This window comes from Delphinus delphis, chromosome 3 (assembly GCF_949987515.2).
Source record: "Delphinus delphis chromosome 3, mDelDel1.2, whole genome shotgun sequence".
Lineage (NCBI taxonomy): Eukaryota > Metazoa > Chordata > Mammalia > Artiodactyla > Delphinidae > Delphinus > Delphinus delphis.
The window spans coordinates 59945457-59973182 of record NC_082685.1 but is presented as its reverse complement, the minus strand read 5'-3'; the positions used below and the strand labels follow the sequence as shown (position 1 = coordinate 59973182).

At 43.8% G+C, this 27726-nt stretch overlaps 1 protein-coding gene across 4 annotated transcripts in view; it reads right to left on the bottom strand.

Moving 5' to 3' along the window:
- TRPC7 (transient receptor potential cation channel subfamily C member 7) overlaps positions 1 to 17423 on the bottom strand; it is a 122581-nt gene extending 105158 nt beyond the window's left edge. For 3 of the 4 annotated variants that reach the window (XM_060006925.1, XM_060006926.1, XM_060006927.1), the window contains exon 1: positions 16653 to 17417. In XM_060006925.1, the coding sequence (XP_059862908.1) occupies positions 16653 to 17405 (753 nt within the window). In that variant the 5' untranslated portion in view covers positions 17406 to 17417. Of the gene's footprint in view, positions 1 to 16652 lie in introns of all 4 variants that reach the window. The other variant, XM_060006924.1, reaches the window with a different exon arrangement.
- Positions 17424 to 27726: the final 10303 nt, after the last annotated feature.

The window sequence follows — 27726 nt, the reverse complement described above, 5'->3', positions numbered from 1 at the left end:
GTGGTTTGTTACACAACATCATTGTGGCAATAACTGACTGATAAAGGGACAGAAGTAGGCTGAGTGCTTCGGGACATCATCATCAAAGATGGGCTCTTAGCCCTGCCTGGGTATTCAGGGAAGTTGCCCTGGAGAGAATAAGTTGTGACTGGATCTTGAAGGATAAATCAGAGTTACTGAGTTCAAGAAGTGGAGGAAGTATATTCCAAGTTGAGGACATAGCATAAACAAAAGCACAAAAAACATGCTATATGAATATACAGGAAACTATGCAAGTAGAGGCACAGGGCAGCAGAAGATGAGTCTGGGGAAGTAGACAGGACCATGGAGGGCCATGGAAGGTTTTGTCCTCCATGATAATAAGCTTGAACTTCATTCCACAGGCAGTGGGGAGGCACCAAAGCTTTTTAAGTGGGAGAAAGACACGGTCTGATTTGCACTTCAGTGGGATCCTTCTGGCCCTATGTGGAGGACAGCTTCACCTATGTGGTGGAAGCTCTTGTGATCATCTGATCAAGAAGAGTGGTGGTAAGGATGTAGGGATGAAAATGGATTGGGGATATATTTTAAGTTTTAGTACCAGCAGGATTTAAGGTACAGAAGGAAAGCAAGAACTCAGTATGTGGTGTGCTTTGGATGTCAAACGCTGGAAGGAAATTAGTATCTGATGGGATTATAACATGGTAGTATCTGATGGGATTATAGGTGAATTTTCTTTTTCTTATAAACAGTTTCATTTTCTACATTAATTGCACATTTACCAACGTAAGCAAAAAAATTGGAGTGAGTTATAATGTTTAAACCTGCCTGTTTTCCTTTGGGTGAATTTGCTAAACCCTTAAATCTCAGTGCTGGAGAGGAGTATTCACCTTTGGTGCTGTCTTGGCCAGGACTGCAGTCTTGTCTATTTGATATCTAATAACTTTGTTGTTTTTAAATATCAAATTAAAAGGAGATCCAAAATGAGATTCAGAGCAAATATGACCTATGCATCTTATTTGTACTTACCGTATATTGTGAAAACATTTCAGAGAAACACTAATTTAGAATTGGCATTAGCAGATAACATACCCTTCCAGAGGATTATGTCATGATTCACCTGATTATAGATTCAGAATAGTAAATGTTCAGGAAACTTTTTTTAAAGAGTAATTATAGCACAGCATATGTATAGAAGTAATTTTTTAAAAATTTACTTGTGATTGCTGAAAAATGCTATTGATTAAGAGGGTCTAATGACTAGATGGCAAGGTAGGAATTAAAAAAACGTAGAGACCTGCTAATTATAAAACAAAACCCCAAAACCAAATTAGGCACATCAGTACTTATGATTTCTCTGATCAAAAGAGCATACACCGTTCTTTTCACCTCAGTGCCTTTGTCCGTTGTGTTCCCAAGTCTGGACTGATGCTCCTCTTTACTTCCTCTAAGAACCCTACTCTTCTTAAGACCAGGCGGAAGGTAACTCCAGGATGGCTTTCCTGATATCCCTGGGGAAATCCACTGTTTCATGCTTGGGCACCCACTGCATTTTATTCTTGGGGTCCAGTAGACCTGTCAAAGTGCTCTCTTTGACAGGTATGACATGTTCATAGTTGACTAATTAACTTCATTCATTTGTATATCTCAGCCCAGGGCATGCCACATTATAGGACTTGATAAATGTTGCATAAAATGACCATACATATACTCTGATTCAAGAATTTTATTTATGGGAAGCTGAGGCACAAGTAAGTGCTGGTGTGTGGCTACCAGGGAACAGATCTAGGAGGTGCGAATGGGGGTCTATTCTTGGCTCTCAGAGATGGTCTTGGAGCCAGACTTGCCTGTTCAAGGCTCATTATCTTGTGCATAGCAAACTGCACTGACTTTCTAAAAGTCCCGGAAGACACGGGTAAAAGATGAGTAAGTGATTGCATTTAAATAAGTTCAAATCTAATCAGGAAAATAAGATTCTAGTTTTTTGACTGATTTCTCCAAAGAATGACTTAATAACACTTGGAAGTAGGACTTAAAGCTGTTTTGTAAAAATATAAAAAGAGAGAGACCAAGGCTTTGATATGCTTTCATTTCTCTCTACAGCTTCCATTGTTACCTATGTGCTGATGAGTCCCAGGTTTTTACCTCCAACCCCAACCTGTATTCTAAGGAGCAGATTTCAATATCCAACTGCCAAGTGGTCGTCTACACTGGTAAGTCCCGCACACACTTCAAACTCCGCATGCCCCAAGCTGAACACATGGGTCTTCCAAACATCCAGACCCGATGTTCTGCTTTCTGCTTCAGGAAATAGAGTCCCCATCCACTCAGCCTCCTGAGGTAGAAGTCCTGGGTTCATCTTTGTCTTTGCCAATTAGTTACCAAGATCTGTGGATTCTGATCTAAACAATCTCTACTGTCTGAGCCCTACTGCCCACACTCACAGTCGTGATCTTAATTCAAGTCCTTAGAATTTGGTCTCTAGGCTTTTGAATTAGCCTCCTGATTGGACTGTTTACCGACAACAGTTCCTTCTACCCTGATGCCAAACCACTATCCCCTTGGTTAAAAAGCTACAGGATAAAATCCATGCATCTTTATTACCATATTTCAATATACTTCCCTAAGATTAGCCCCCTTCCCTTAAACCCATCCAGCTGCACCTGTCCACCAAGAACACTGGGCCATTCACGCCTCTGCACATGGTATTTGTCTGCCTTTATGTCTTTCTTTCTCTTCTCCATTTGCCAAACTCATCCTTCAAGAAGCACTTCAGAATATCATCTTTTCCAGGAATCCTTATCTCACATCACCAGGCAGTTTGCTGCGCTCTTCTTCGTGTTCTCATAGCATATTGCTCCTACTCTACTATGTTCTGTTTATCCCTCAACACTCCAGTCTCTCCCATTGCTTTGAGGACAGAGTTCAGGTCTCTTCCACACTTGTAGACCTAGTACCTAGTACAGTATCTGGCACACAGAAAGAAGACCACCATTTGCTGAAAACCATTTAACCATTCTCAGTCCGTTTCCTCAACTGTAAAATGGGAATAATCATCTCTTCTTAAATCTCAACTTAGATGTTGTTTATGAAAATGCCCTGTAGAAATGAGAAGCAGAAAGGCCTAGAGAAGTGGGGACTCAACAAGGGATTGTTAGTAAAAGTACCTGGTCTTATGCATGAGGAAGATGAGCTGCAGAGAAGTAAAGTGACTGAGCCAAGGTCACAAGTCAGTTCCTGGTGGAGCCCTGGGTCTCCTCACTCAGCAGCCCCCATGCTAGCATTGCCCTCGAGGATCGTCTTTTATGGTGGCAAATCACCTGTGTGACATATGCTGTGCCCTGGGCAGAGTATGACCACAAGGCTCCAAGCTATTTAGTTCCCTCAAGTAATCTCTGAAATCTGACTACCGTGAGCACATGCCTCACATATTTGCTTTAGGTAAAGAAAAGATCCAACCCTGTGTTTAAAATCTGCTTTCTACTTTTGTAATCTTAGAGGGAATACCATTTGGGGAAATAAACTCTTGCTCCTAGTTTTTTTAAGCCAAATTAAAACATATTTTCCACATTTCCTGGCTCTCATCTCCATGCTTACATTAAAAATATCAGGTTTAAGCACATAAAAAATCAAGTTTCTGATGTGCTGCGGGAAGGTATTAGGTGAATTCTTTGGAGAATAAACTTTAAGCAAAATTAATAATCACCAGAAAAGAGAACTTGTCATCAGAAAGATTCTTGAGCTACTGCTTTCAAAGTATATGTAGGAGTAGCTGGAGAGAGCTATTAACTCAACAGGTAAAGCCCTGGTCTTCAACATGTATCAGTAAAAGGTATGCTATCCTTCCCCAAAATGCAAACATGAATTCTGATGCCCCAGGTCCAAGCACCTGTATTACTGTAAATGGAAGTGTATTGTATTTCCAGGATGTGTGGGGGGGGGGGGGTGAAGAGAGGAAGAGAGAGAGAAGCTTAGCATCTCAGCATGGCCCTTCTTAATGTTCAAAGCATTTATCCATCAGTAATTAGTAAACCTGGTCTGCAGCCCAGAAAGACAGGTCATTATTATTAATTTCACACTGTAGGTATGGGAGATGGAAAGAACATCATAATGTGAAAGATAATCATGCTACCAAGCATTTGGGGAGTGCTTTTCTGTTTGAGAATTGATGGTATTTAGAAAATTTTAGCCTCAGTCATTCTCACATCACTGTAATTTTAGGACTAGGTACGCAAGATTAGTTTCCTTATTTTTCCTGGGCCTTATACCATTCTGCATCTGCGATGACCAGAGCCTGTACTCCAACTCCTCCAGGCGCCTGGGGTCGGCAAGAATGCAGACGGTACCATACCACCTGATCTGTCTTACTGAGAGCTGATGGAAAAGTCCATGGCCTCCTAGTGCTAAGGTAATACACGTTTTGAAAGGAAGCCTGTGCCAGGATATTAAAAGAGTGTTTATTATCCCTGCACTGTGTTTGAGTGTATAACACTTACAGTAGGTACTGATCACATAGTTTATAAATGAGAAAGAGAGAGAGAGAGAGAGAGACACTAGTTCATCAATGCCTAGCGAGATTTCTGAATGATGGAAACTTTTTTCCCTTTGCAATCAAATGCAGTTCTCTCAGTTTTCCTAATTGGTACTAAATGGAACTCTACCTGGAATCCAAGAGCTGCTATGGTATTTTCCAGCTTCTTACAATTCATGGGCTTGAAGGGTAGCAGAATCTGCCACCCTAAAATGGGCCACTTTGTCATAAGGATTCTTCTGAGCTAAAGGCAATTAAGAAGAAGCAGATACAAGAAAAGCTCTCTGCCCTCTCCTACTTGGCTAAAAGCAGAGCATAAATTTGTAAAGGGTGTCCCTTCTCCGCTCTCTACCAAGGAAAACAGATGTTAATCACCAGAGACTAGACCCTTACCAGCCCAGAGACGGCACCAGAGGTATCTACGCAACAACCTTGTTAAAACTAGCTCTCATCTACCATTAGTTTCCCCATATATTTACCTTCCCACAATTTGATGCCCCTAGAAGCTCAGAGTTCTTTTCTGTTGTCTTGTCATGTGTCTAAAAATTTATCCTTTTGTTACGATGTTATATAAGCCCAAGTTCTAACTACCCCTTTGAGTTACTCATCTCTGAGTTCTCTCATCTGTTTGCATGATACACTTGAAAAAACAGCAGATGCAGAGAGAGGCTTTCTCTGAATGCCCCTTTTCTGCCTCAAGACAGATCCTCCAGAAGGAACTTGATGGCCATAAATCCCTTCCCTGGGAGCTTCTTGAACCAGGGAAGATGGGCTCTTGTCACAGGAGAGGAGGTACTATACCCAGACAGACTTGGTCACAAACTTTCATACCTCCCATCTATTCTTCTATGCGCCCATTCGTGTTTCCTAAAATTCATTTACTCTCCCCTAAAAGGCCTGCACCCCTGCCCCCATCCTCCATACCTTTCCCTATTAGATGGTATTTAATCCTGAATTCTAAGCCGCTTCAGAGAGTTACTCATTTTTCCCTGGGTATTTCTCATGTATACACAAGGTATATGTGCTTCTCTGTACTTGTGTTTGTTTTTCTTTTGTTAGTCTTTATCACAGGGGTCTCAGCTCTGCACTCAGAAAGGTGGAGGGAAAATTCCTTCCCTACACAGGCAAATCTGTCTCTCCCTGGGCACGACTCAGAAACCCTTCTTCACATGGCCCTTCCTTAGTCCCTGGGGCCCAGCTTCACCTCATACTGGTCCACAGGAGTTCTGTGATGGGGCTCAGAGGTTTAGTTTTCATGAGTACGTGTAGGCACTCTCAAAATCATCAAAATGACATGAAGATTATTTTAAGTTAAAAACATCTGAACAAACAGTAACTAAACTTCTTTTGCTAACTTGAGGAGAGCCTCCCAAAAATACAGTTGCCATAAATCCCCTCTGTGGAGGGGCTGGGGGCGTGGTTTACAGCCAGAAAGGAGACTGACCACCTGGATGAGAACAAACTTCACGAACTCTCAAGCCTTCCCTTTGTATCCCTAAAAGCCCATGTGTTTCCTAAACATCCTGTTTTTCCTTAAACCCTTTTCTCCTCTTCCTTACCCTGCTAGGTTGGTATATAGACCCCTGTCTTTAGCTGTTTAGGGAGCCACTTCTTTTATGCACTTCTGTGTGCCTGTGAGTAAACTCGGTCTTTTCTCCTGTTAATCTGTCTTTTGTTAGTCAATTCACAGGCCCCCAACCATGGCAACCTAAGATGGTAGTGGAAAAGTTTTCCTCAGGACACATGACACTAAAATTTTCTAGGAACTGTTATTTGTAATGTGTTGATATCACATGGGGGAATGCCACAATATTTGGTGTAAATACATTAAATACATTGAAGTGGGTGCTTTTCTTGGGGCTGAGGGAGAATAGGGGGTAAAGTATGAAGGGAAACAAAAATATGATAGTAATGATCCATCAAGTAGTTGTAGTATTAATTCAATTTTTGTACCTGGGGGTAGAGGGAGCACTAGGAGCAAACGCGGGCATCTCGCCGCTGCGGCCTCTCCCGTTGCGGAGCACAGGCTCCGGACGCGCAGGCTCAGCGGCCATGGCTCATGGGCCCAGCCGCTCCGCAGCATATGGGATCTTCCCGGACCGGGGCATGAACCTGTGTCCCCTGCATCGGCAGGCGGACTCTCAACCACTGCGCCACCAGGGAAGCCCAATGCTGACGTTTTTGTTCCCTCTACTTTTCTATATTCTCTAAAAGTTTTCTAATCCGTGTGTTTTATTTTCATTATCCCCAAACCCAACACTTGAAAATGTTTTTCTCCTACTGGATAGGGGTCGTGGCCCATTACTGTCTCCCCTATTGCTTCTGTCAGCTACCTCCCACTTCTTAGCCACCCTGCCTCTCCTAGACACACACACGCACACACACACACACGTACACACAACCTACACACACGCACAAACGCGCACACACATACACACACACGTACACGCACACGTACACAGACGCACACACACGTACACACACGGAGACACATACACACATGTACACACTCACACACGTGCACACGTACAAGCACACACGTACATGCACACGTAAAGATGCACACACGTACGTGCACACGTACACAGACACACGTGCACACACACGGAGACACACACGTACACACACACACACACACACACACACACAGTCTTTTACAGAATTAGCCTGTCTCAGCTTGTGCCTTGGTCAGTAGAACGCATCAGTAGTCTCTGTCCTTTCTTCCAGAACGACCTCCTAGTTTTAGGACTGTTTTTGGTTCCCAGAATAACTGACCTTTGCACTTTTATCCTGCCCTGCTCTGTGGGTCTGCCTAGATTCCTGGTGTCAGCCTTCCTCAGTTTCTCAACCTGCTGCTACCTATTGTATAGGGTTGAGTAGTGTCCCCGCCGAATTCACATCCTTCCTAGAACTCCAGAATGGTACCTTATTTGGAAATAGGTTTTGCAGGCATAATTAGTTAAAACAAAGTCCTACTGGGATAGAGTGAGCCCTTAATCCAAAATGACTGGTCCTTTTAAGAATGTCCTTACAAGAAGACGGCAAGAGACAAACACACAGGGAGATCACTATGTGGCAACAAAGGCAGAGATTGGAGTGACGTATCTATAGGCAAAGGATTGCCAAGGAAGCACGTATCCTACCCTGGAGCCTTCAGAGCCAGCATGGCCCTGGTAACACCTTGATTTTGGACTTCTGGCCTCCAGCACTATGAGAAAATAAATTTCTGTTGTTTTAAGTCACCACATTTGTGGTACTTTGTTTCAGCAGCCCTAGGAAATTAATATATCCACCTAGACTCAACTGGGATTTCACCAAGGAGGATTCTGGGTACCCAGAAGAGCCTCATCTGCCTGCAGTATCCTCCTGGTCTGGTATTCTCAACATCCAGAGTCTTGGAGGAAGACGAGGGAGCGGTCTCCTTTGTGCCTTTATTTGTGATAAAATGAGCTCCAGTTGAACACAAATCAGAGATGAGATTAGATATTTTCCTCTACTTTAATGTAAACTTTACTTGGGCCATGCAGCAAGCACAGGGAGAAAGATGTCTTGAGAATCTGCAAAAGCGCAGTGGAAAGATTGAAATCTAGTGGAAAACTTTTTATACTGGGGCTATCACTTCTGAACCCACTTTCCGATACCTTTGTGCTGGCGGTGCTATGCCGTGAATAGTTTGGCCAAGCCTGAGGCACACCCTTCTGTACCTCCAAAGTTCAAGGTAGAAAATCAGAATCCTCATCACTGTCCTGCCCTCCTGCTACTCCACTGGGCTTCCACCTTGGAGAAGAAATAAAGAACTGGCTCTGTGCTCCCTCCCCTCCCTGTGTCTCTCTGGAGAGCACTGAGAGGCCCTAGGGACAGAAGAAGTTCCTGGGACCTCCTAGATAAGACAGCTGTCCTGGAAACAGCCAGGAGCCGTCTCCTTCTCTGACTGTGCTGTCACTCCAACTGCAGTGAGTCACCTGCTGGTTGAGATGTGCTGGTCCTTCTGCCACTCCCCCCGCCCCCTTCCTGGGAGGACTGCCCCTTCCTACAGCAGTTGTCCAACTCCTGCCAGTCTTGTCCCCTCCCAGCCACTTAGTACCCTAGGCAGAGTGGATCTTCCCAAGCTGAGTCACTCACTCACCTGCTGAAACCTTCAGATAGCTCCCCATTCACCCTACAGTGAATTCCAACTTCTTACCGAGGCTGCCAAGGGGTAAGGCCACGGCTGAGTGGTTCTTTAGCACCTCTGTCACCTGTCACCTCTTCTGTTTACTCCCTATGATAGGGAGCTAGTCACAGTTCTCTACACAGGCCTCTCTTTTCCGTCTCTTCACTAGGCTTTTTCACGTGCAGTTGCTGTGCCTGGAACCATCTTTCCCATTCCCTGCTGTCTAGCTGTCTCATACCCTCCATTTTCATTTCAATGTTGTCATCTCTGAGAAATCGTTCAACACATGCACACACTCACACAGAGTCAGCTGTCCCAGTAAGTCAGTGCGTTTAAAATTGCTCTTCTACTGCTTAGCACTCAGCATGATTTGTAAAGCTATTTGTGTGATTATATGAAGAACGCCTGTCTCCCCCACTAGACTGTAAGGTCCTGAGGGCAGGAACTTATCTTTTCATCATTTCATCCCAGCACCCAGCCCAGAGCCTGGCTCATACTAGAGGCTTAATTAAGTATTTTTTGCATGAATGCTGAATTTTCAGATAGCTCTGTAACTAGGGTCCATCCAGTTCTGATATTCTACAGGTCTACAGACCATATTTCCATCCACCCTCCTGACATATATTTTCCATATTTAATCTACATGTGAATTTGCTGCTAGTAAAACACATGCCTCCCTGTTGTTGGTATATTATGATTAATTTATATATAGAACTGTAACTTTTTTTCAGGGAAAAACTCTACATTTTCATCATTTCCTTTTGATATAATTTGTGCTACTACTCATTGCCTGATATCCTCTAAGAACTGCCTCCATTTTCTCCATATCTCTGATATTTCAGACTGATAGTTGCACTTGTATAGGAAATGATTTTTTCTCAGTTTTTGTGTGTGTAGTGATGAATCTTTAACACAGAGATATTTTTCAAAAAATAATCTCCGTCTGCACTTGGCAGGAGCTCAGCTTGCCCATTTTCTCCCTCCCCCTCTTTGCAGCCTCTGTCTTTCCTGCCCATGTTGCTTCTTTTCACAGCAATATTTTAGCAGCACGCCAGCCTTCTTCAGTTTCAGTGGTCTGCATTTTTCCAATTGGAGAATACTCCCTTGACCTATTGTTAATCATGGAGCTCATACGTACAGCCTGTACTTTTTCTTATTCTGGAAATATCTTTGGGATTGGGGAGGGATTAGCAGAAATCAGGAAGACCCTCTGAACAGAGGAGGTGTTGAAATTTAAGTTGTGTTTATTGGGAAGAAAAGTTGTGGTGCTGAAAATCCAGTGGGCTTTGGGGAACAAAAAGGGATTCCCCACTGCGATCTCTGGGGAAAATTATGTACTTACTATGGGTCAGGTCCTCTTCAAAGAGTTTTATATTCTTCATCTCATTTAATCCTCACCAACACCCTCGGAGGTCATTATTCATTAAATTACTCACTGACTCATTTTTTACTGAACTAATATTTACTGAGTACCTAATATGTGCCAGGACATTCTGGAGGTTGAATAGGATGAGGCATTGAAAGCTCATAACAATGGGGTGAATCGAGATGTCATTTACAGAGATTAGGGGTAAGGGCAAGTGTTTGGGTGGGGAAAACAAACATTCCATTTCCCACACGTTGCAGTTCTTTCCTAACACTTGTTCCCTCCCCCATCTCCATTTTTCAAATAAGAAAACAAACTTCCAACAGATGCCCAAGATTGTATGGTTGCTAGGAGAAGACTCTGAACTGGAACCCAGGTCATTCTGATTCTGGAGCCAAGCTCTGTGCTTTCGACTCCATAGCCTTGAGAAAATGAAGCATGGCTGCACTGGGTGCTCACCCAAAGCCTGCCCCCTCTCCTTGTCCTCGTCTAGCATAGTGGCCTCCTTTTTCCCATCTGAATACCTGTCACCCAACTTACACTGTCTCCCTGTATTTTAGAGGCTAATACTCTTGGCATAAAGAGTAGAAGAGGAAAAATCATTTAAGGCATTAGTTGTGACCCAATGAAAAACTGTCATTAAAGGACACATTAATTAGCTCATTTTCCTGTGATGACTCATTAATGAATGCTCTGGTGAAAGTGCTCTTCCAGACACTTAGGTAGAAAAATAGAAAAAGAGAAAGCTAACGTGGGCAGAATCACCTGTCTCTTCTCCTGGGATAAGCCAGTCCCTGGATCTTTCTCTCAGGTATGGAGACCAGCGCACATGCTCTGGCCGCATTTTACCTGTGCGTGCTTAGTGGGGGGGCTGTCCCATTACAGCTCATCACCTGACATCTGTGATCTATCTCTTCTGTGCTTACATTCTGCATCCTCAGATGCTCAAGCAGAGGGATTGGGTGACACAGTCAGATCCCTGAGGGTCTTTTGGATGGTATATAAACGAGTGCTTTGAGGAGGTTTCTGCCTGATTCTCTTAAACAACAGCAAAAACAACTTGCTTTTAAGACCTGTAGCCTTCACAGCTTAAAAATATTTTCCCAAAGGAAAAGGAAACAATTTTCAAGTCATTTCCTGCATATTAAGCAGGCATTTGTTTATACTACCAGCCAAGCTTTCAGACTTCAAGGAAGTGTATTTTCCCAGGATGTTGGTCTATAAAATTTAAAAATCCTAAAAATATTCAAAGCATATGAGAAACAGGTGCAAACACAGATTCCTCCGGAGGCTGGGGGCAATGGGCTTGTTCAGCTTTCAGTACTGCCCGAGGCCCAGAGAGGGCTTTGCTCAAGCTTCATGGCTCCAGACTCCAGGGTTCAGATGTGTTCCACAATACAAAGTCACTCCTTCACCTTCTCCCCTTCTCTTCCCTTTTCCATTTTGGTAAGTTTGCAAGCAAATTGCAAACTGTCATCTCAACATCTTTACCTTCACAATGGGATCTCACTAGAGATCGTAGCAGGTGGCAAATTGGTCCGATTTATCATTATTTGCATTTTTAATTTGTGGTATTTTAGGCCCAGAGAGTTTTTTATGGGTCTTAAAATGGCAACAGAAACCTTGATACATAATTCATTATCTGTTTTTCGTAATGCGTGTAGTTAACAACCCATCGACAAACAGAAAAATCATCAGCACTTCAAGCAAGATGAAGTTATAGCTTTAGCTTTCTTTCCCCCCTACTCTTCCCCTCTGTGGTCTCTAAGAATAAATTGCTTGTATCTGAAGCACAGTCTGCAGCCGCCATGCTGATGTGTTGTCAACAGGAAAAGCCTTCTTAGTAGCAGCTTATTATTCAGAATGACCAAATCTTAAATAACTAAGGTAAAGTGTTTGTTGGGCTTCCACAGTTTCTTGACTTGGGAACACTGGGTACTTTTTCAATTTAAGCAAAAGGTGAGAAAGCAAGAGGAATACCTCCAATCCTGATCCTGCTTTCTCTTTCCTTCCAAACCCCTAAACCTCCCTCTACAGTATTCCTTTGTCATACTTTCCTTCCCCATCCCCTCCCCACTCCCACCAGACATTGCTGTTGGCATAACTCTAAGTTGGAAGAAAGAGAAATCCTTTTGAAACACATCTGTAATCCTTTTGAAATAACAGCTCCACAGATAAACGATACACCTAGACAGGATGCCCAGGAATTTGACTGAGAAGATACCAGCAAAATAAAGGGGACCTTGAGCAATTTTATCAGAAGGATGATCAGTGAAGAAAACCATGCAGGCTAATTCAAGAGAAATGTAAAGACCTTATTGTGTTCATGGTGGCAGAGCTGTAACTCAACTGAGATAGGCAGATTCCTTATTTTTCCAGGCTACTCCAGGCACCTCTACACAGAAAGCCCGTTCCATCAGGATGAAACACCTCTGAAAAGTCTATCCGATAGAGTTTCCCTTCCTTTGTCTCCTACTGTGTAGACAAATCAGTTAACCAAAATGCCATTTGTGGGCAGTGCTCCAAGATGACACGTGTTCTGTTCTGTGTGGGCAAGACCAGGAAAACACTCTCTGCCCTCCAGGAGTTGAGTGGTCATTGACACCAGACGGTGCAGCATATGATTGGTCTTCAGTTATTTAACGTGTGTTAGTTTTCAACCACCTTGTAATCTTTAGAGCTTCCTCATTTCACCAGGTCCATCACATACCTCTGTTAAATGCATAGTTGTTGGAAGAGTTTAAATCATAGATAAAAGTAATCACTTGCTTCATCAGTGATACGATTATCCTTCCAGGATTTCCTTTATTCAAGGATTTATGGAGTGCTTACTAGATTACCGGGCACCATTCATGGCATTAGGGAGGCCTCACTGCCACGTCAAGTTTTAATATCTTTGTAGACCCAAGAAGCTTAGAGAGACGTAAGAAAATACGTGCATAATTTCCACACTACAAATAATGGCTTGCTAGCAGGCACCTGACTCCAGCCAGGATTTACTGGAGACCTTGACATTGGCTCTACTTATTGCTAATGACTAAACTTTCTTCTGGTGGTAAATTAAAAAGACTCTAAAAACAATAGCTTGGGGCTTCCCTGGTGGTGCAGTGGTTGAGAATCTGCTAATGCAGGGGACACGGGTTCGAGCCCTGGTCTGGGAGGATCCCACATGCCGCGGAGCAACTAGGCCCGTGAGCCACAAGTACTGAGCCTGCACGTTTGGAGCCCGTGCTCCGCAACAAGAGAGCCCACTGTAGTGAGAGGCCCGCGCACCGCGATGAGGAGTGGCCCCCGCTCACCGCAACTAGAGAAAGCCCTCGCACAGAAACGAAGACCCAACACAGCAAAGATAAAGAAATAAATTAATAAACTCCTACCCCCAACATCATCTTTAAAAAACACACAAACAAAAAAACTCGATAGCTTGGGCAACTGAATCCAGGTTTTCCTGCATGATATTTTCTAGTCAGGAAGAGTCACTCCCAGAATGAGTGTTTTAGAGGATCTGGAGGACGACTTATGACATCTCCAGTGAGAACCTGATAGCTTTTTTATACAGTTGATGGCACTGGGTCACCTCCATACCACATGGCTGCACTCATCAGTGTGTAGTCCCTCTAAAGCAGAACAGACTCCTGGAGAGTCCATTTTAGAACACCTCACTTGCTCTTTATTCTTTTATCGCAGTTCGACTTCCCTCTTGCTAATAAGCTGCTCTTTTCTCTGGGAAGATTTATAATGCCAGGAATGCACATGTAAGGACAGTTTAATAAATAATAAAGTTCTAAAGGAAGGCTTATGTTAATTTATAATGCACCATTTGTCGACAATCTGAAAGACATTATTTCAAACAGAGGTAACTAGGGGGATGTTAATAGCCAGCAAATGTATTTATGCTAACTCTTATTCATTGCATTGTAGAAAAGATTTGTCATTATGTTAGTCATGTTCTTAATTGTACATAATTTTCATAATTTACTTTTTTTTTTTTTTTGCGGTATGCAGGCCTCTCACTGTTGTGGCCTCTCCCGTTGCGGAGCACAGGCTCTGCACGTGCAGGCTCAGCGGCCATGGCTCAGGGGCCCAGCCACTCCGCGGCATGTGGGATCTTCCCAGACCGGGGCACGAACCCATGTCCCCTGCATCGGCAGGTGAACTCTCAACCACTGCGCCACCAGGGAAGCCCCATAATTTACTTTTTAAATCAAAATATCATAGTAGATGCTTTCAACAAACTTCCAGTTCTAGATTATTATATATACTAAAATATGCCAGACTTTGGGTTTTAGTAAAGAAAACAAATGGCTCAGATGTACTTCCAAATGTTAGTCTAGCATCATTTTATTTAGTAAGGCTGACATGCTCCCAGATTCCAGATAAATAGAGAATTGGGCAATTATCCAGATAATCTGATCCAAAAAACATTTTTTTGCTTGAATTGTTTTTTTCTTGGGCAGAAATATCTAAGTTAATTGGCTTAGCCATTTCTTTTATATGCTTGTGCATATTCAGTCTGAAGCCTAGGGAACAAGCAAAATTCCACTAAGCTTCCTTGGGACATCACTGGACTTATTGCTGGTAGGTGGAGTTTATTGTACAGAAACAAGGAAATGAGAGGCAATAGCCACATTCCTTGGGAGCTTCTTTGGTTAATCTCTACATCTACATCCACCAATTTTTCTAGATGAGGCTATGAATGTTACAGGGTTTATGGAAGTGGCTCCAGTTCAGTACATGGATCCAAGGTAAGGGGACAGATGGAGTGAAATTAGTTTAATTACAGGATTTTTCATCTCTTCATCATTTGCAGTGCCCTGCAGCTTCCTGTAAGCCTGGTTCTTCAGTGCCTGGCTCTGGGTGATCCCATTCCTACAGAGAGGCTTCAATGGCCTCATGCATGCACAACTAAATTGTCCCCCTCTTCAGTCTCAGTGTCTCACACTCCAAATCCTCTAATTCATGTTACCTACCAGTCAAGTAAATTTCCAAAACCCTAGCTTTCATTTTAGTCTCCAAATCACAAACTTTCAGGGGCTCTCCATTTCTAAGAGGATAATATCCAAACTGCTCAGCTTGACATGCAGGGTCCTCTGAGGTCTGCCCACTCATCTCTTCAGCTTTCCTTCTGGTGCCCCTACAGGAAGTCTTTATTGTAGTCACATGGAGTACCTCATCAGTCCGCTGCCTGCTGTGGGCCATTCTGGACCTCACCTTCACTTGCCTCCTCTGAATGCCTACATCTCTCTTCCCACTGATTCAGTTCCTTCTGCTCATTAAAGCCTAGCCCAATTCTGTTTCCTCCTTTGAGATCTTCCTGAACAGGATGGTCCATGAGGCCTCCTTTGCTGTGAGTTGGTACCAATCCTTCGCCACCTAATTGTGTCCCATGCAGGGGCAACTCTTGCCCTGACATCTTATTTGGACAATGAACTCCTTTCCTGCCGGTGACATCTTGTGTCAGCCCAACATGTGAAACCTTTTTGCATGCTTCATGGCATCATAGGCTCTGACTGAATGGCAGGATGAGAAATTATGAGCCCAGTTGTATTTTCTACTCTTTCAGCCACACCGTCTGCAGTGGAAAGTATCTTTCAGATAGAGACAAGTGAAACTCTGAGAAGCCCAATGTATGAACAAGGCCTCTGGCTCACAACTTCCCAGAATGGCTAAGAGCTGGCTCTGGGGTCTGAGTGCCTAGATTAAAACAATGGTTTTACTACTTATTGGCTACATGATACCTCTCCACCTCTGTGCCTTCATATAAAATGGGCACAATAATGGTACCCATACCAATGGTTGTTGAGGGGATTAAACATCATATAGGTAAGGAACTTAGTGCTTGGTACACAGTAAGTGCCCACTAAATATTTGATTTTAATTTATTATTAAACTGTCAAAAGAATTAGGTCCCAGTTTTCTCTTTCAGGGGGAGTGACAGTTGACAGTAAAAGCACAGGACCACTATTGAATAATGGACTTTGGAGGTGGGTCTCCATCTCCTGGACTAACCTGGCAGTTCCAAGCATTCTCAGGGGGTGTCGCCTTGGGCCCATCTACTGGGATGACAAGCCCAACTCTACAGAGAGTTTTATTTTTATTTTGGTGTACCTCCTCCTCAGCCCTTTGACATAACTGCAAGCCTTTCTCAATTCAGCAAGCTATTGCTATTGAATCTAGGATCAACACAGTAGTCTAGGATGGGTTAGAGCTATGAACAAAACAAATGTGAAAACTGTACAGGTGAGACAATCAAGAAGTCCAAGACCTGGACTAGGAAACAACCAGAAGTATGCTAGACATTCCTGAGCTGCCTGGGGCAGAGCTGAGACACTTACACTAGCACCACAGTATAATCTTGCCTGTGCGCTGCATGTCTTCTACTGTATGGATTTGCATTTACGTCACCTCTTGACCACATTTATGTGGTTTCAAATATTTCACCTAATGGGCTGCTTTTCCTTCAGGCCTACATCTGCCACACCTTGAGGAAGTTGCCTTCCTCCCTGTGAGCCTGAATAGGCAAGACCCAGTGTTAGACCAGAAGACAACCCATTTGGCTCCTGGACACACCTGGAAGAGCCCACAGGGCAATCTGCCTGCAGGGTGGTAAGTGGGAGAGTTACCTTGAATTCAGTCTCAATGTTGGCTAGTCTGGCTAGCTCATTGCTTAGCTCCAGCGCGGTGAGGACAGGGTCTTCGCTGGACAGGGACAAGTAGGCAGCACTTGCCAGTCCCTTGTAGGCATTCATGCGGGAGCGCGAGTGGCTGAAGGAGTCCTTCCGCTGCTTCTCAGTGCACTCATTGCACTTGCAGAAGTAGTCGTGGGGCCGCTCGATGCGCGCGCCCTTTAGAAGGAGGATATGCACGATCTCATACTCCTGGCAGTGGGCCGCCAGGATGATGGGCGTGATGTCGTGGGAGAAGCGCGTGCCGTCCTCGTCGTAGGCGTAGAAATCGTCGTCCCGCAGCTCCTGCTCCAGCGGGCTGAGCGTCAGGCGCTGGCCCTGCGCGAAGGCCGGGTGGCTGAGGATGGCCTCCACGATGCGCACGTAGCCCTTGCTGATGGCCAGCAGCAGCGCGTCCCCCACCCGCGCCAGGTTCTCCTTCTTGAGCAGCAGCTCCGTGACCTCCAGGTGCTCGTTGCCCACTGCCAGCTGCAGCGCGTTCTGCCCCATGTAGTCCACGCAGTTGAAGTTGAGGGTCTTGGACTCCTCCAGCATTTTCCTGACCACCGGGATGTTGCCATACTCAGCCGAGTCCAGAAAGCGCTCCTCTTCGGGCGTCAGGCTAGTGCCCTTCTCGTTGAACATGTAGGCGGGACCGCGGATGGCCTGACGGCGGCCCTTTTCCCTCAGTGTCGTGTGCCGGCGCTGCATGTTTCTGAAGGTGCTGCTTCCCAGCCTGTGGGGTGATAAGGCAAAGATGCTAGTTACTCTCCCAGGATCCTGCAGGTTCCCCAGGGGCAGAGCAAACAAAAACTGTTGAGATGAAAAAGAATATCGTGATTGGAATATTTTGAGAAGTTATGAAATCTTGCTAGAAATTATTGTCCTATCACTGAGATTAAGACAAATTTCATAACCCAAACTATTCTGATACTAATGGAAGAATATTGGTTAAGTTACACAGCAGTCTATCCGCCTTGGGTGGAGGAGTGTCCGAAAAGCTGAAATGTGGGTTTAGGCCAAGCTAATGGTGGACGTGGAGAGCGTGAGGTCATGATGTGGCGGAAACAGGCCGAGGGCTGTATGTTTTATTTCCATTTGTGCAAAGTTGAGAATGTCACTTAACTTCTCTGTGCTTTAGTACAATGGCTTTTCTGTGCTTTTACCTGTACAATGTGGATAACTTTTGTGGGCCATAGGGTCCGTAGGAGGATTAAATGAGGTAACGTGCATGTAGAAAGTACTCAGTCCACGTGAGTTTCATTGTCCCTTCCTGCCTGTTGATGTGCCTACTTCTTCAGGGGTTCTGCCACAGAAATGGCCACCATGGATACTGCTGCCTTTGCTTCAGGTGTATTACCCCACTGAGCTCCCACACTATGACAAAACTGCAGCAACATGCAGGCATGGCCACACACCTCTGTTTCAGTGCTATACTATAGCGGGACTGTGCTTTCGTGCTCGTCCCCATGCAGACTGAGCACCTACTAAAGGGCAAGTATTGCACGGAGCAGGCCTAGACTCATTGCTGCTTACTGATGGCCGCTGAAGCAGCCTTCCTGAGGAAATTCAGCCACAGTTTCTTAGGATCAAACCTAGATTTTTATGTGGATAGAAAAACAGGTTAATTTATATGCTGGGTTCATTTCTTTCTTTTTTTTTAAAATTAAATTTAATTTTTTTATACAGCAGGTTCTTATTAGTTATCAGTTTTATACATATTGGTGTGTATATGTCAATCCCAATCTCCCAGTTCATCCTACCACCACCATCGCCCCCCCGTAACACCACACTTCCCCCCTTGGTGTCCATACGTTTGTTCTCTACATCTGTGTCTCTGTTTCTGCCATGCAAACCGGTTCATCTGTACCATTTTTCTAGATTCCACATATATACTGTATGTTTTGGAAGCACATTTCAGGAAACAGTAATGGAGTTGGCCATGACCACCATGCTTGTTCACAACAGATCTTGCACTATTTGTCATTTATTTTTGATCTAAAAAAACAGTGAAACTTTTGACATGTCCACCAGAAACAACACATTTAAATAACGTGGAAAAAAATGTCCATGAATGTCTTTTTTCTGTTTAATCATCTTACACACTTAGTTTATCTAACTGGCAATTTCGTAAACATATACTTTACTGTCAAGATTCAGGTTGAAACATAATTATCTTAAAAAGATTGTGAATGAAAATGTCATAATTGGACTTGCAAGGTGCGACGCCAGCCCTCCTCCTAGCCTTTCCTGCCTGTTTCTTTTTTTTTTCTTTTTAACATCTTTATTGGAGTATAATTGCTTTACAATGGTGTGTTACTTTCTGCTTTATAACAAAGTGAATCAGTTATACATATACATATGTTCCCATATGTCTTCCCTCTTGCGTCTCCCTCCCTCCCACCCTCCCTATCCCACCCCTCCAGGCTGTCACAAAGCACCGAGCCAATATCCCTGTGCCATGCGGCTGCTTCCCACTAGCTATCTACCTTACTACGTTGGTTAGTGTGTATATGTCCATGACTCTCTCTCGCCCTGTCACAGCTCACCCTTCCCCCTCCCCATATCCTCAAGTCTGTTCTCCAGTAGGTCTGCGTCTTTATTCCTGTCTTACCCCTAGGTTCTTCATGACATTTTTTTCCCTTAAATTCCATATATATGTGTTAGCATACGGTAATTGTCTTTTTCTTTCTGACTTACTTCACTCTGTATGACAGACTCTAGGTCTATCCATCTCATTACAAATAGCTCAATTTCGTTTCTTTTTATGGCTGAGTCATATTCCATTGTATATATGTGCCACATCTTCTTTATCCATTCATCCGATGATGGACACTTAGGTTGTTTCCATCTCCTGGCTATTATAAATAGAGCTGCAATGAACATGTTGGTACATGACTCTTTCTGAATTATAGTTTTCTCAGTGTATATGCCCAGTAGTGGGATTGCTGGGTCGTATGGTAGTTCTATTTGTAGTTTTTTAAGGAACCTCCATACTGTTTTCCATAGTGGCTGTATCAATTTACATTCCCACCAGCAGTGCAAGAGTGTTCCCTTTTCTCCACACCCTCTCCAGCATTTACTGTTTCTAGAATTTTTTTTTTTTTTTTTTTGCAGTACGTGGGCCTCTCACTGTGGTGGCCTCTCCCATTGCAGAGCACAGGCTCTGGACACGCAGGCTTAGCGGCCATGGCTCACGGGCCTAGCCACTCCGCCGCATGTGGGATTGTCCCAGACCGGGGCACGAACACACGTCGCCTGCATCGGCAGGTGGACTCTCAACCACTGCGCCACCAGGGAAGCCCTGTTTCTAGATTTTTTGGTGATGGCCATTCTGACAGGTGTGGGATGATATCTCATTGCAGTTTTTATTTGCATTTCTCTAATGATTAATGATGTTGAGCATTCTTTCATGTATTAGTTGACAATGTGTATATCTTCTTTGGAGAAATGTCTATTTAGGTCTTCTGCCCATTTTTGGAATGGGTTTGTTATTGAGCTGCATGAGCTGCTTGTAAATTTTGGAGATTAATCCTTTGTCAGTTGCATCATTTGCAAATATTTTCTCCCATTCTGAGGGTTGTCTTTTGGTCTTGTTTATGGTTTCCTTTGCTGTGCAGAAGCTTTGAAGTTTCATTAGGTCCCATTTGTTTATTTTTGTTTTTATTTCCATTTCTGTAGGAGGTGGGTCAAAAAGGATCTTGCTGTGATTTATGTCATAGAGTGTTCTGCCTATGTTTTCCTCTAAGAGATTGATAGTTTCTGGCCTTACATTTAGATCTTTAATCCATTTTGAGCTTATTTTTGTGTATGGTGTTAGGAAGTGTTCTAATCTTATACTTTTACATGTACCTGTCCAGTTTTCCCAGCACCACTTATTGAAGAGGCTGTCTTTTCTCCACTGTATATTCTTGCCTCCTTTATCAAAGATAAGGTGACCATATGTGCGTGGGTTTATCACTGGGCATTCTGTCCTCTTCCATTGATCTATATTTCTGTTTTTGTGCCAGTACCATACTGTCTTGATTACTGTAGCTTTGTAGTATAGTCTGAAGTCAGGGAGCCTGATACCTCCAGCTCCATTTTTTGTTCTCAAGATTGCTTTGGCTATTCCGGGTATTTTGTGTTTCCATACAAATTGTGAAATTTTTTGTTCTAGTTCTGTGAAAAGTGCCAGTGGTAGTTTGACAGGGATTGCATTGAATCTGTAGTTGCTTTGGGTAGTAGAGTCATTTTCACAATGTTGATTTTTCCAATCCAAGAACATGGTATATCTCTCCATCTATTTGTGTCATCTTTAATTTCTTTCATCAGTGTCTTATAATTTTCTGCATGCTGGTCTTTTGTCTCCTTAGGTAGGTTTATTCCTAGATATTTTATTCTTTTTGTTGCAATGGTAAATGGGAGTGTTTTCTTAATTTCATTTTCAGATTTTTCAAATTAGTGTATAGGAATGCAAGAGATTTCTATACATTAATTTTGTATCCTGCTACTTTACCTAATTCATTGATTAGCTCTAGTAGTTTTCTGGTAGCATCTTTGGGATTCTGTATGTACAGTATCATGTCAGCTGCAAACAGTGACAGCTTTACTTCTTCTTTTCCGATTTGCATTCCTTTTATTTCTTTTTCTTCTCTGATTGCTGTGGCTAAAACTTCCAAAACTATGTTGAATAAGAATGGTGAGAGTGGGCAACCTTCTCTTGTTCCTGACGTAGTGGAAATGGTTTCAGTTTTTCACCATAGAGGACGATGTTGGCTGTGGGTTTGTCATATATGGCCATTATTATGTTGAGGAAAGTTCCCTCTATGCCTACTTTCTGGAGGGTTTTTATCATAAATGGGTGTTGAATTTTGTCAAAAGTTTTCTCTGCATCTATTGAGATGATCATATGGTTTTTCTCCTTCAATTTGTTAATATGGTGTATCATGTGGATTGATTTGTGTATACTGAAGAACCTTGCATTCCTGGAATAAACCCCACTTGATCATGGTGTGTGATCCTTTTAATGTGCTGTTGGATTCTGTTTGCTAGTATTTTGTTGAGGATTTTTGCATCTATGTTCATCATTGATATTGGCCAGTAGGTTTCTTTCTTTGTGACAACCTTGTCTGGTTTTGGTATCAGGGCGATGGTGGCCTCGTAGAATGAGTTTGGGAGTGTTCCTCCCTCTGCTATATTTTGGAAGAGTTTGAGAAGGATAGGTGTTAGCTCTTCTCTAAATGTTTAATAGAATTAGCCTGTGAAGCCATCTGGTTCTGGGCTTTCGTTTGTTGGAAAATTTTTAATCACAGTTTCAATTTCAGTGCTTGTGATTGGTCTGTTCATATTTTCTATTTCTTCCTGATTCAGTCTCGGCAGGTTGTGCATTTCTAAGAATTTATCCATTTCTTCCAGGTTGTCCATTTTATTGGCATAGAGATGCTTGTAGTAATCTCTCATGATGTTTTGTATTTCTGCAGTGTCAGTTGTTACTTCTCCTTTTTCATTTCTAATTCTACTGATTTGAGTCTTCTTCCTTTTTTTCTTGATGAGTCTGGCTAATGATTTATCAACTTTGTTTATCTTGTCAAAGAACCAGCTTTTAGTTTTATTGATCTTTGCTATTGTTTCCTTCATTTCTTTTTCATTTATTTCTGATCTGATCTTTTTTTTGTGTGTATGTGTGTGTTACGCGGGCCTCTCACCGCTGTGGCCTCTCCTGTTGCGGAGCACAGGCTCCGGACGTGCAGGCTCAGCAGCCATGGCTCACGGGCCCAGCTGCTCTGCAGCATGTGGAATCTTCCCGGACCGGGGCATGAACCAGTGCCCCTTGCATCGGCAGGCGGACTCTCAACCACTGCGACACCAGGGAAGCCCTGATCTGATCTTTATGATTTCTTTCCTTCTGCTAACTTTGGGGTTTTTTTGTTCTTCTTTTTCTAATTGCTTTAGGTGCAAGGTTAGGTTGTTTATTTGAGATGTTTTCCGTTTCTTAAGGTAGGATTGCATTGCTATAAACTTCCCTCTTAGAACTGCTTTTGCTGCATCCCATAGGTTTTGGGTCGTCCTGTCTCCATTGTCATTTGTTTCTAGGTATTTTCTGATTTCCTCTTTGATTTCTTCAGTGATCACTTTGTTAAGTAGTGTATTGTTTAGCCTCCATGTGTTTCTGTTTTTTTGTTTTTTTTTGTTTTTTTTTTGGCGGTACACGGGCCTCTCACTGCTGTGTTCTCTCTTGTTGGGGAGCACAGGCTCCAGACGCACAGGCTCAGAGGCCATGGCTCACAGGCCCAGCCGCTCCGCGGCATGTGGGATCTTCCCAGACCGGGGCATGAACCCACGTCCTCTGCATCGGCATGCAGACTCTCAACCACTGCGCCACCAGGGAAGCCGTCTCCGTGTGTTTGTATTTTTTACAGATTGTTTCCTGTAATTGATATCTAGTCTCATAGAGTTGTGGTTAGAAAAGATACTTGATACAATTTCAGTTTTCTTAAATTTACCAAGGCTTGATATGTGACCCAAGATATGATCTATCCTGGAGAATGTTCCATGAGCACTTGACAAAAATGTGTATTCTGTTGTTTGTGGATGGATGTCCTATAAATATCAATTAAGTCCATCTTGTTTAATGTATCATTTAATGCTTGTGTTTCCTCATTTATTTTCATTTTGGATCACCTCGCCATTGGTGAAAGTGGGGTGTTAAAGTCCCCTACTATGAATGTGTTACTGTCGATTGCCCCTTTTATGGCTGTTAGTGTTTGCCTTATGTATTGAGGTGCTCCTATGTTGGGTGCATAAATATTTACAATTGTTATATCTTCTTCTTGGATCAATCCCTTGATCATTATGTAGTGTCCTTCTTTGTCTCTTCTAATAGTCTTTATTTTAAAGTCTATTTTGTCTGATATGGGAATTGCTGCTCTACTTTCCTTTTGATTTCCATTTGCATGAAATATCTTTTTCCATCCCCTCACTTTCAGTGTGTATGTGTCCCTAGGTCTGAAGTGGGTCTCTTGTAGACAGCATGTATATGGGTCTTGTTTTTTGTATCCGTTCAGTCAGTCTGTGTCTTTTGGTGGGAGCATTTAATCCATTTATATTTAAGGTAATTATCGATATGTATGTTCCTATTCCCATTGTCTTAATTGTGTTGGGTTTGTTATTGTAGCTCTTCTCCTTCTCTTGTGTTTCTTTCCTAGAGAAGTTCCTTTAGCATTTGTTGTAAAGCTGGTTTGGTGGTGCTGAACTCTTTCAGCTTTTGCTTGTCTGTAAAGGTGTGTTCCATCCAATCTGAATGAGTTCCTTGCTGGGTAGAGTAATCTTGGTTGTAGGTTTTTCTCCTTCATCACTTTAAATATGTCCTGCCACTCCCTTCTGGCTTGCAGAGTTCTGCTGAAAGATCAGCTGTTAACCTTATGGGGATTCCCCTGTGTGTTATTTGTTGTTTTTCCCTTGCTGCTTTTAATATGTTTTTTTTGTATTTAATTTTTGACAGTTTGATTAATATGTGTCTTGGCGTGTTTCTCCTTGGATTTATCCTGTATGGGACTCTCTGTGCTTCCTGGACTTGATTAACTATTTCCTTTCCCATATTAGGGAAGTTTTCAACTATAATCTCTTCAAGTATTTTCTCAGTCCCTTTCTTTTTCTCTTCTTCTTCTGAAACCCCTATAATTCAAATGTTGGTGCATTTATTGTTGTCCCAGAGGTCTCTGAGACTGTCCTCAGTTCTTTTCATTCTTTTTTCTTTATTCTGCTCTGCAGTAATTATTTCCACTATTTTATCTTCCAGGTCACTTATCAGTTCTTCTGTGTCAGTTATTCTGCTACTGATCCCTTTTAGAGTATTTTTAATTTCCTTTATTGTGTTGTTCATCGTTGCTTGTTTCCTCTTTAGTTCTTCTAGGTCCTTGTTAAATGTTTCTTGCATTTTCTCTATGCTATTTCCAAGATTTTGGATCATCTTTACTATCATTATTCTGAATACTTTTTCAGGTGGACTCCCTATTTCCTCTTCATTTGTTAGGTCTGGTGGAGTTTTACCTTGGTTTTTCATCTGCTGTGTGTTCTTCTGTCTTCTCATTTTGCTTATCTTACCGTGTTTGGGGTCTACTTTTTGCAGGCTGCCGGTTCGTGGTTCCCGTATTTTTTGGTGTCTGTTCCCAGTGGCTAAAGTTGGTTCAGTGGGTTGTGTAGGCTTCCTGGTGGAGGGGACTAGTGCCTGTGTTGTGGTGGATGAGGCTGGATCTTGTCTTTCTGGTGGGCAGGTCCACGTCTGGTGGTGTGTTTTGGGGTGTCTGTGGCCTTATTATGGTTTTAGGCAGCCTCTCTTCTAATGGGTGGGGCTGTGTTCCTGTCTTGCTATTTGTTTGGTATAGGGTGTCCAGCACTGTTGCTTGCTGGTCGTTGAGTGAAGCTGGGTGTTGGTGTTGAGATGGAGATCTCTGGGAGATTTTTGCCGTTTGATATTACGTGGAGCTGGGAGGTCTCTTGTGGACCAGTGTCCTGAAGTTGGCTATCCCACCTCAGAGGCACAGCACTGACTCCTGGCTGCAGCACCAAGTGCCTCTCATCCACACGGCTCAGAATAAAAGGGAGAAAAAGTGGAAAGAAAGAAAGAGGATAAAATAAAGTAAGATAAAATAAAATATAGTCATTAAAATAAAAAATACAAAATATTAAGAAAAAAAATTTTTTTTTAAGTAAAAAAAACAAGCAAAAAAAACTGGACGGACAGAACCCTAGGACAAATGGTGAAAGCAAAGCTATAGAGACAAAATCTCACACAGAAGCATACACATACACACTCACAAATAGAGGAAAAGGGGAAAAAATAATATATCGTTATTCCCAAAGTCCACCTCTTCAATTTGGGATGATTTGTTGTCTATTCAGGTATTCCGCAGATGCAGGGTACATCAAGTTGACTGTGGAGATTTAATCCGCTGCTCCTGGGGCTGCTGGGAGAGAGTTCCCTTTCTCTTCTTTGTTCGCACAGCTCCGGGGGTTCAGCTTTGGATTTGGCCCTGCCTCTGCGTGTAGGTCGCCTGTGGGTGTCTGTTCTTTGCTCAGACAGGATGGGGTTAAAGGAGCAGCTGCTTCGGGGACTCTGGCTCACTCAGGCTCGGGGGGACGGAGGGGCACGGATTGAGGGGGGAGCCTGCGGCGGCAGAGGTCAGCGTGATGTTGCACCAGCCTGAGGCGCGCCGTGCGTTCTCCCGGGGAAGTTTTCCCTGGATCACAGGACCCTGGCAGTGGCGGGCTGCACAGGCTCCCGGGAGGGGAGGTGCGGATAGTGACCTGTGCTCGCACACAGGCTTCTTGGTGGCTCCAGCAGCAGCCATGGCGTCTCATGCCCGTCTCTGGGGTCCGCGCTCTTAGCCGCGGCTCGCGCCCATCTCTGGAGCTCCTTTAAGCGGCGCTCTTAATCCCCTCTCCTCGTGCACCAGGAAACAAAGAGGGAAGAAAAAGTCTCTTGCCTCTTCGGCAGGTCCAGATCTTTTCCCGGACTCTCTCCCGGCTAGCCGTGGCGCACTAACCCCTTCAGGCTGTGTTCATGCCGCCAACCGCAGTCCTCTCCCTGGGATCTGACCTCTGACCTCCGAAGCCCGAGCCTCAGCTCCCAGCCCCTGCCCGCCCCGTCGGGGGAGCAGACAAGCCTCTCGGGCTGGTGAGTGCTGGTTGGCACCGGTCCTCTGTGCAGGACTCTCTCTGCTTTGCCCTGTGCACCCCTGTTGCTGTGCTCTCCTCTGTGGCTCCGAAGCTTCCCCACTCCACCACCCGCAGTCTGCACCCGCGAAGGGGCTTCCAAGTATGTGGAAACCTTTCCTCCTTCACAGCTCCCTCCCACTGGTGCAGGTCCCGTCCCTATTCTTTTGTCTCTGTTTATTCTTTTTTCTTTTGCCCTACCCAGGTACGTGGGGGAGTTTCTTGCCTTTTGGGAGGTCTGAGGTCTTCTGCCAGCGTTCAGTAGGTGTTCTGTAGGAGTTGTTCCACGTGTAGGTGTATTTCTGATGTATCTGTGGGGAGGAAGGTGATCTCCGCGTCTTACTCTTCCGCCATCTTCCCCCTCTTCCTGCCTGTTTCTTACATCAAAGGAGTTATATCTGTCCCACAAAATAAAAATTAAAGTAGCCTTGGCTTACCAGCAATTACACTTTCACTTTTCTCACCCAGCTAATTAAAACTAAGTAGCTAATATGGCTGTTGGTGCAAACTTATTCATAACAGATGTGAACAAAAGGGCCAGTAGGTTTCATTCCTACTCAGCCCATCACAGAGCAGATGTACTAGCTACAGGGAGATGGATTCTGCAACCTGTGGCCCCGGATCCCTTCTTCCCAGAGTCCCCACCTCACATGCTCTGACCCAGTCCACATGCACTGAGGGAAACATGGCTCCCCTGCCCAGTGGGTACCCTCTGTACTGAGAGGGAGCCTTCTGCCCACAGCAATGTCCACGGCCCGAGCCAACCTACTGCAGCGCCTGCACACTCAGTAGTGAGCACGGGGCAGGTGAGGGCACAACTGCGACCTGATGGCATCTTTCCTTCCTTCCCTCTGCTGCTCACTATGGTGCGTCTTGACCATTGGCACTATTGCCATTGGCAGGAGGTAGGAAGAAACGTGCAGTACATCTTGCTCTTAGCAAAGCAAGGGATCACTCTAGATACGGCTATGGAGTCAGGTTTGCAAACAGCAAGGTAGTTAAAAAAAAAAAAATCAATCCCACAAAGTGCATATTTATCTGAAGTCGAGAATCCCTTGCATATCCAGTGTAAATTTATTTTTTGACAGCATCCAATAAATCCCAGTAAAGTCGCTAAATTAAGATTCTTTAACATGGCAAGTGGTGTCAGAGCTCTTTAAGCAATGCTGATATGCCCTTGATTTTATGCCATGGTGGTCGGCAGGCAGCTGTATTTGCAAAGCGGCATTAGCAAACAGAAGCAGTTGCACCATACCTGAGTAACCTCTAAATTATCAGTAATTCTATTTAATGAAATGTCCCTCAGAGTCCCTTTGTTACCTTCCAGTGACACTGT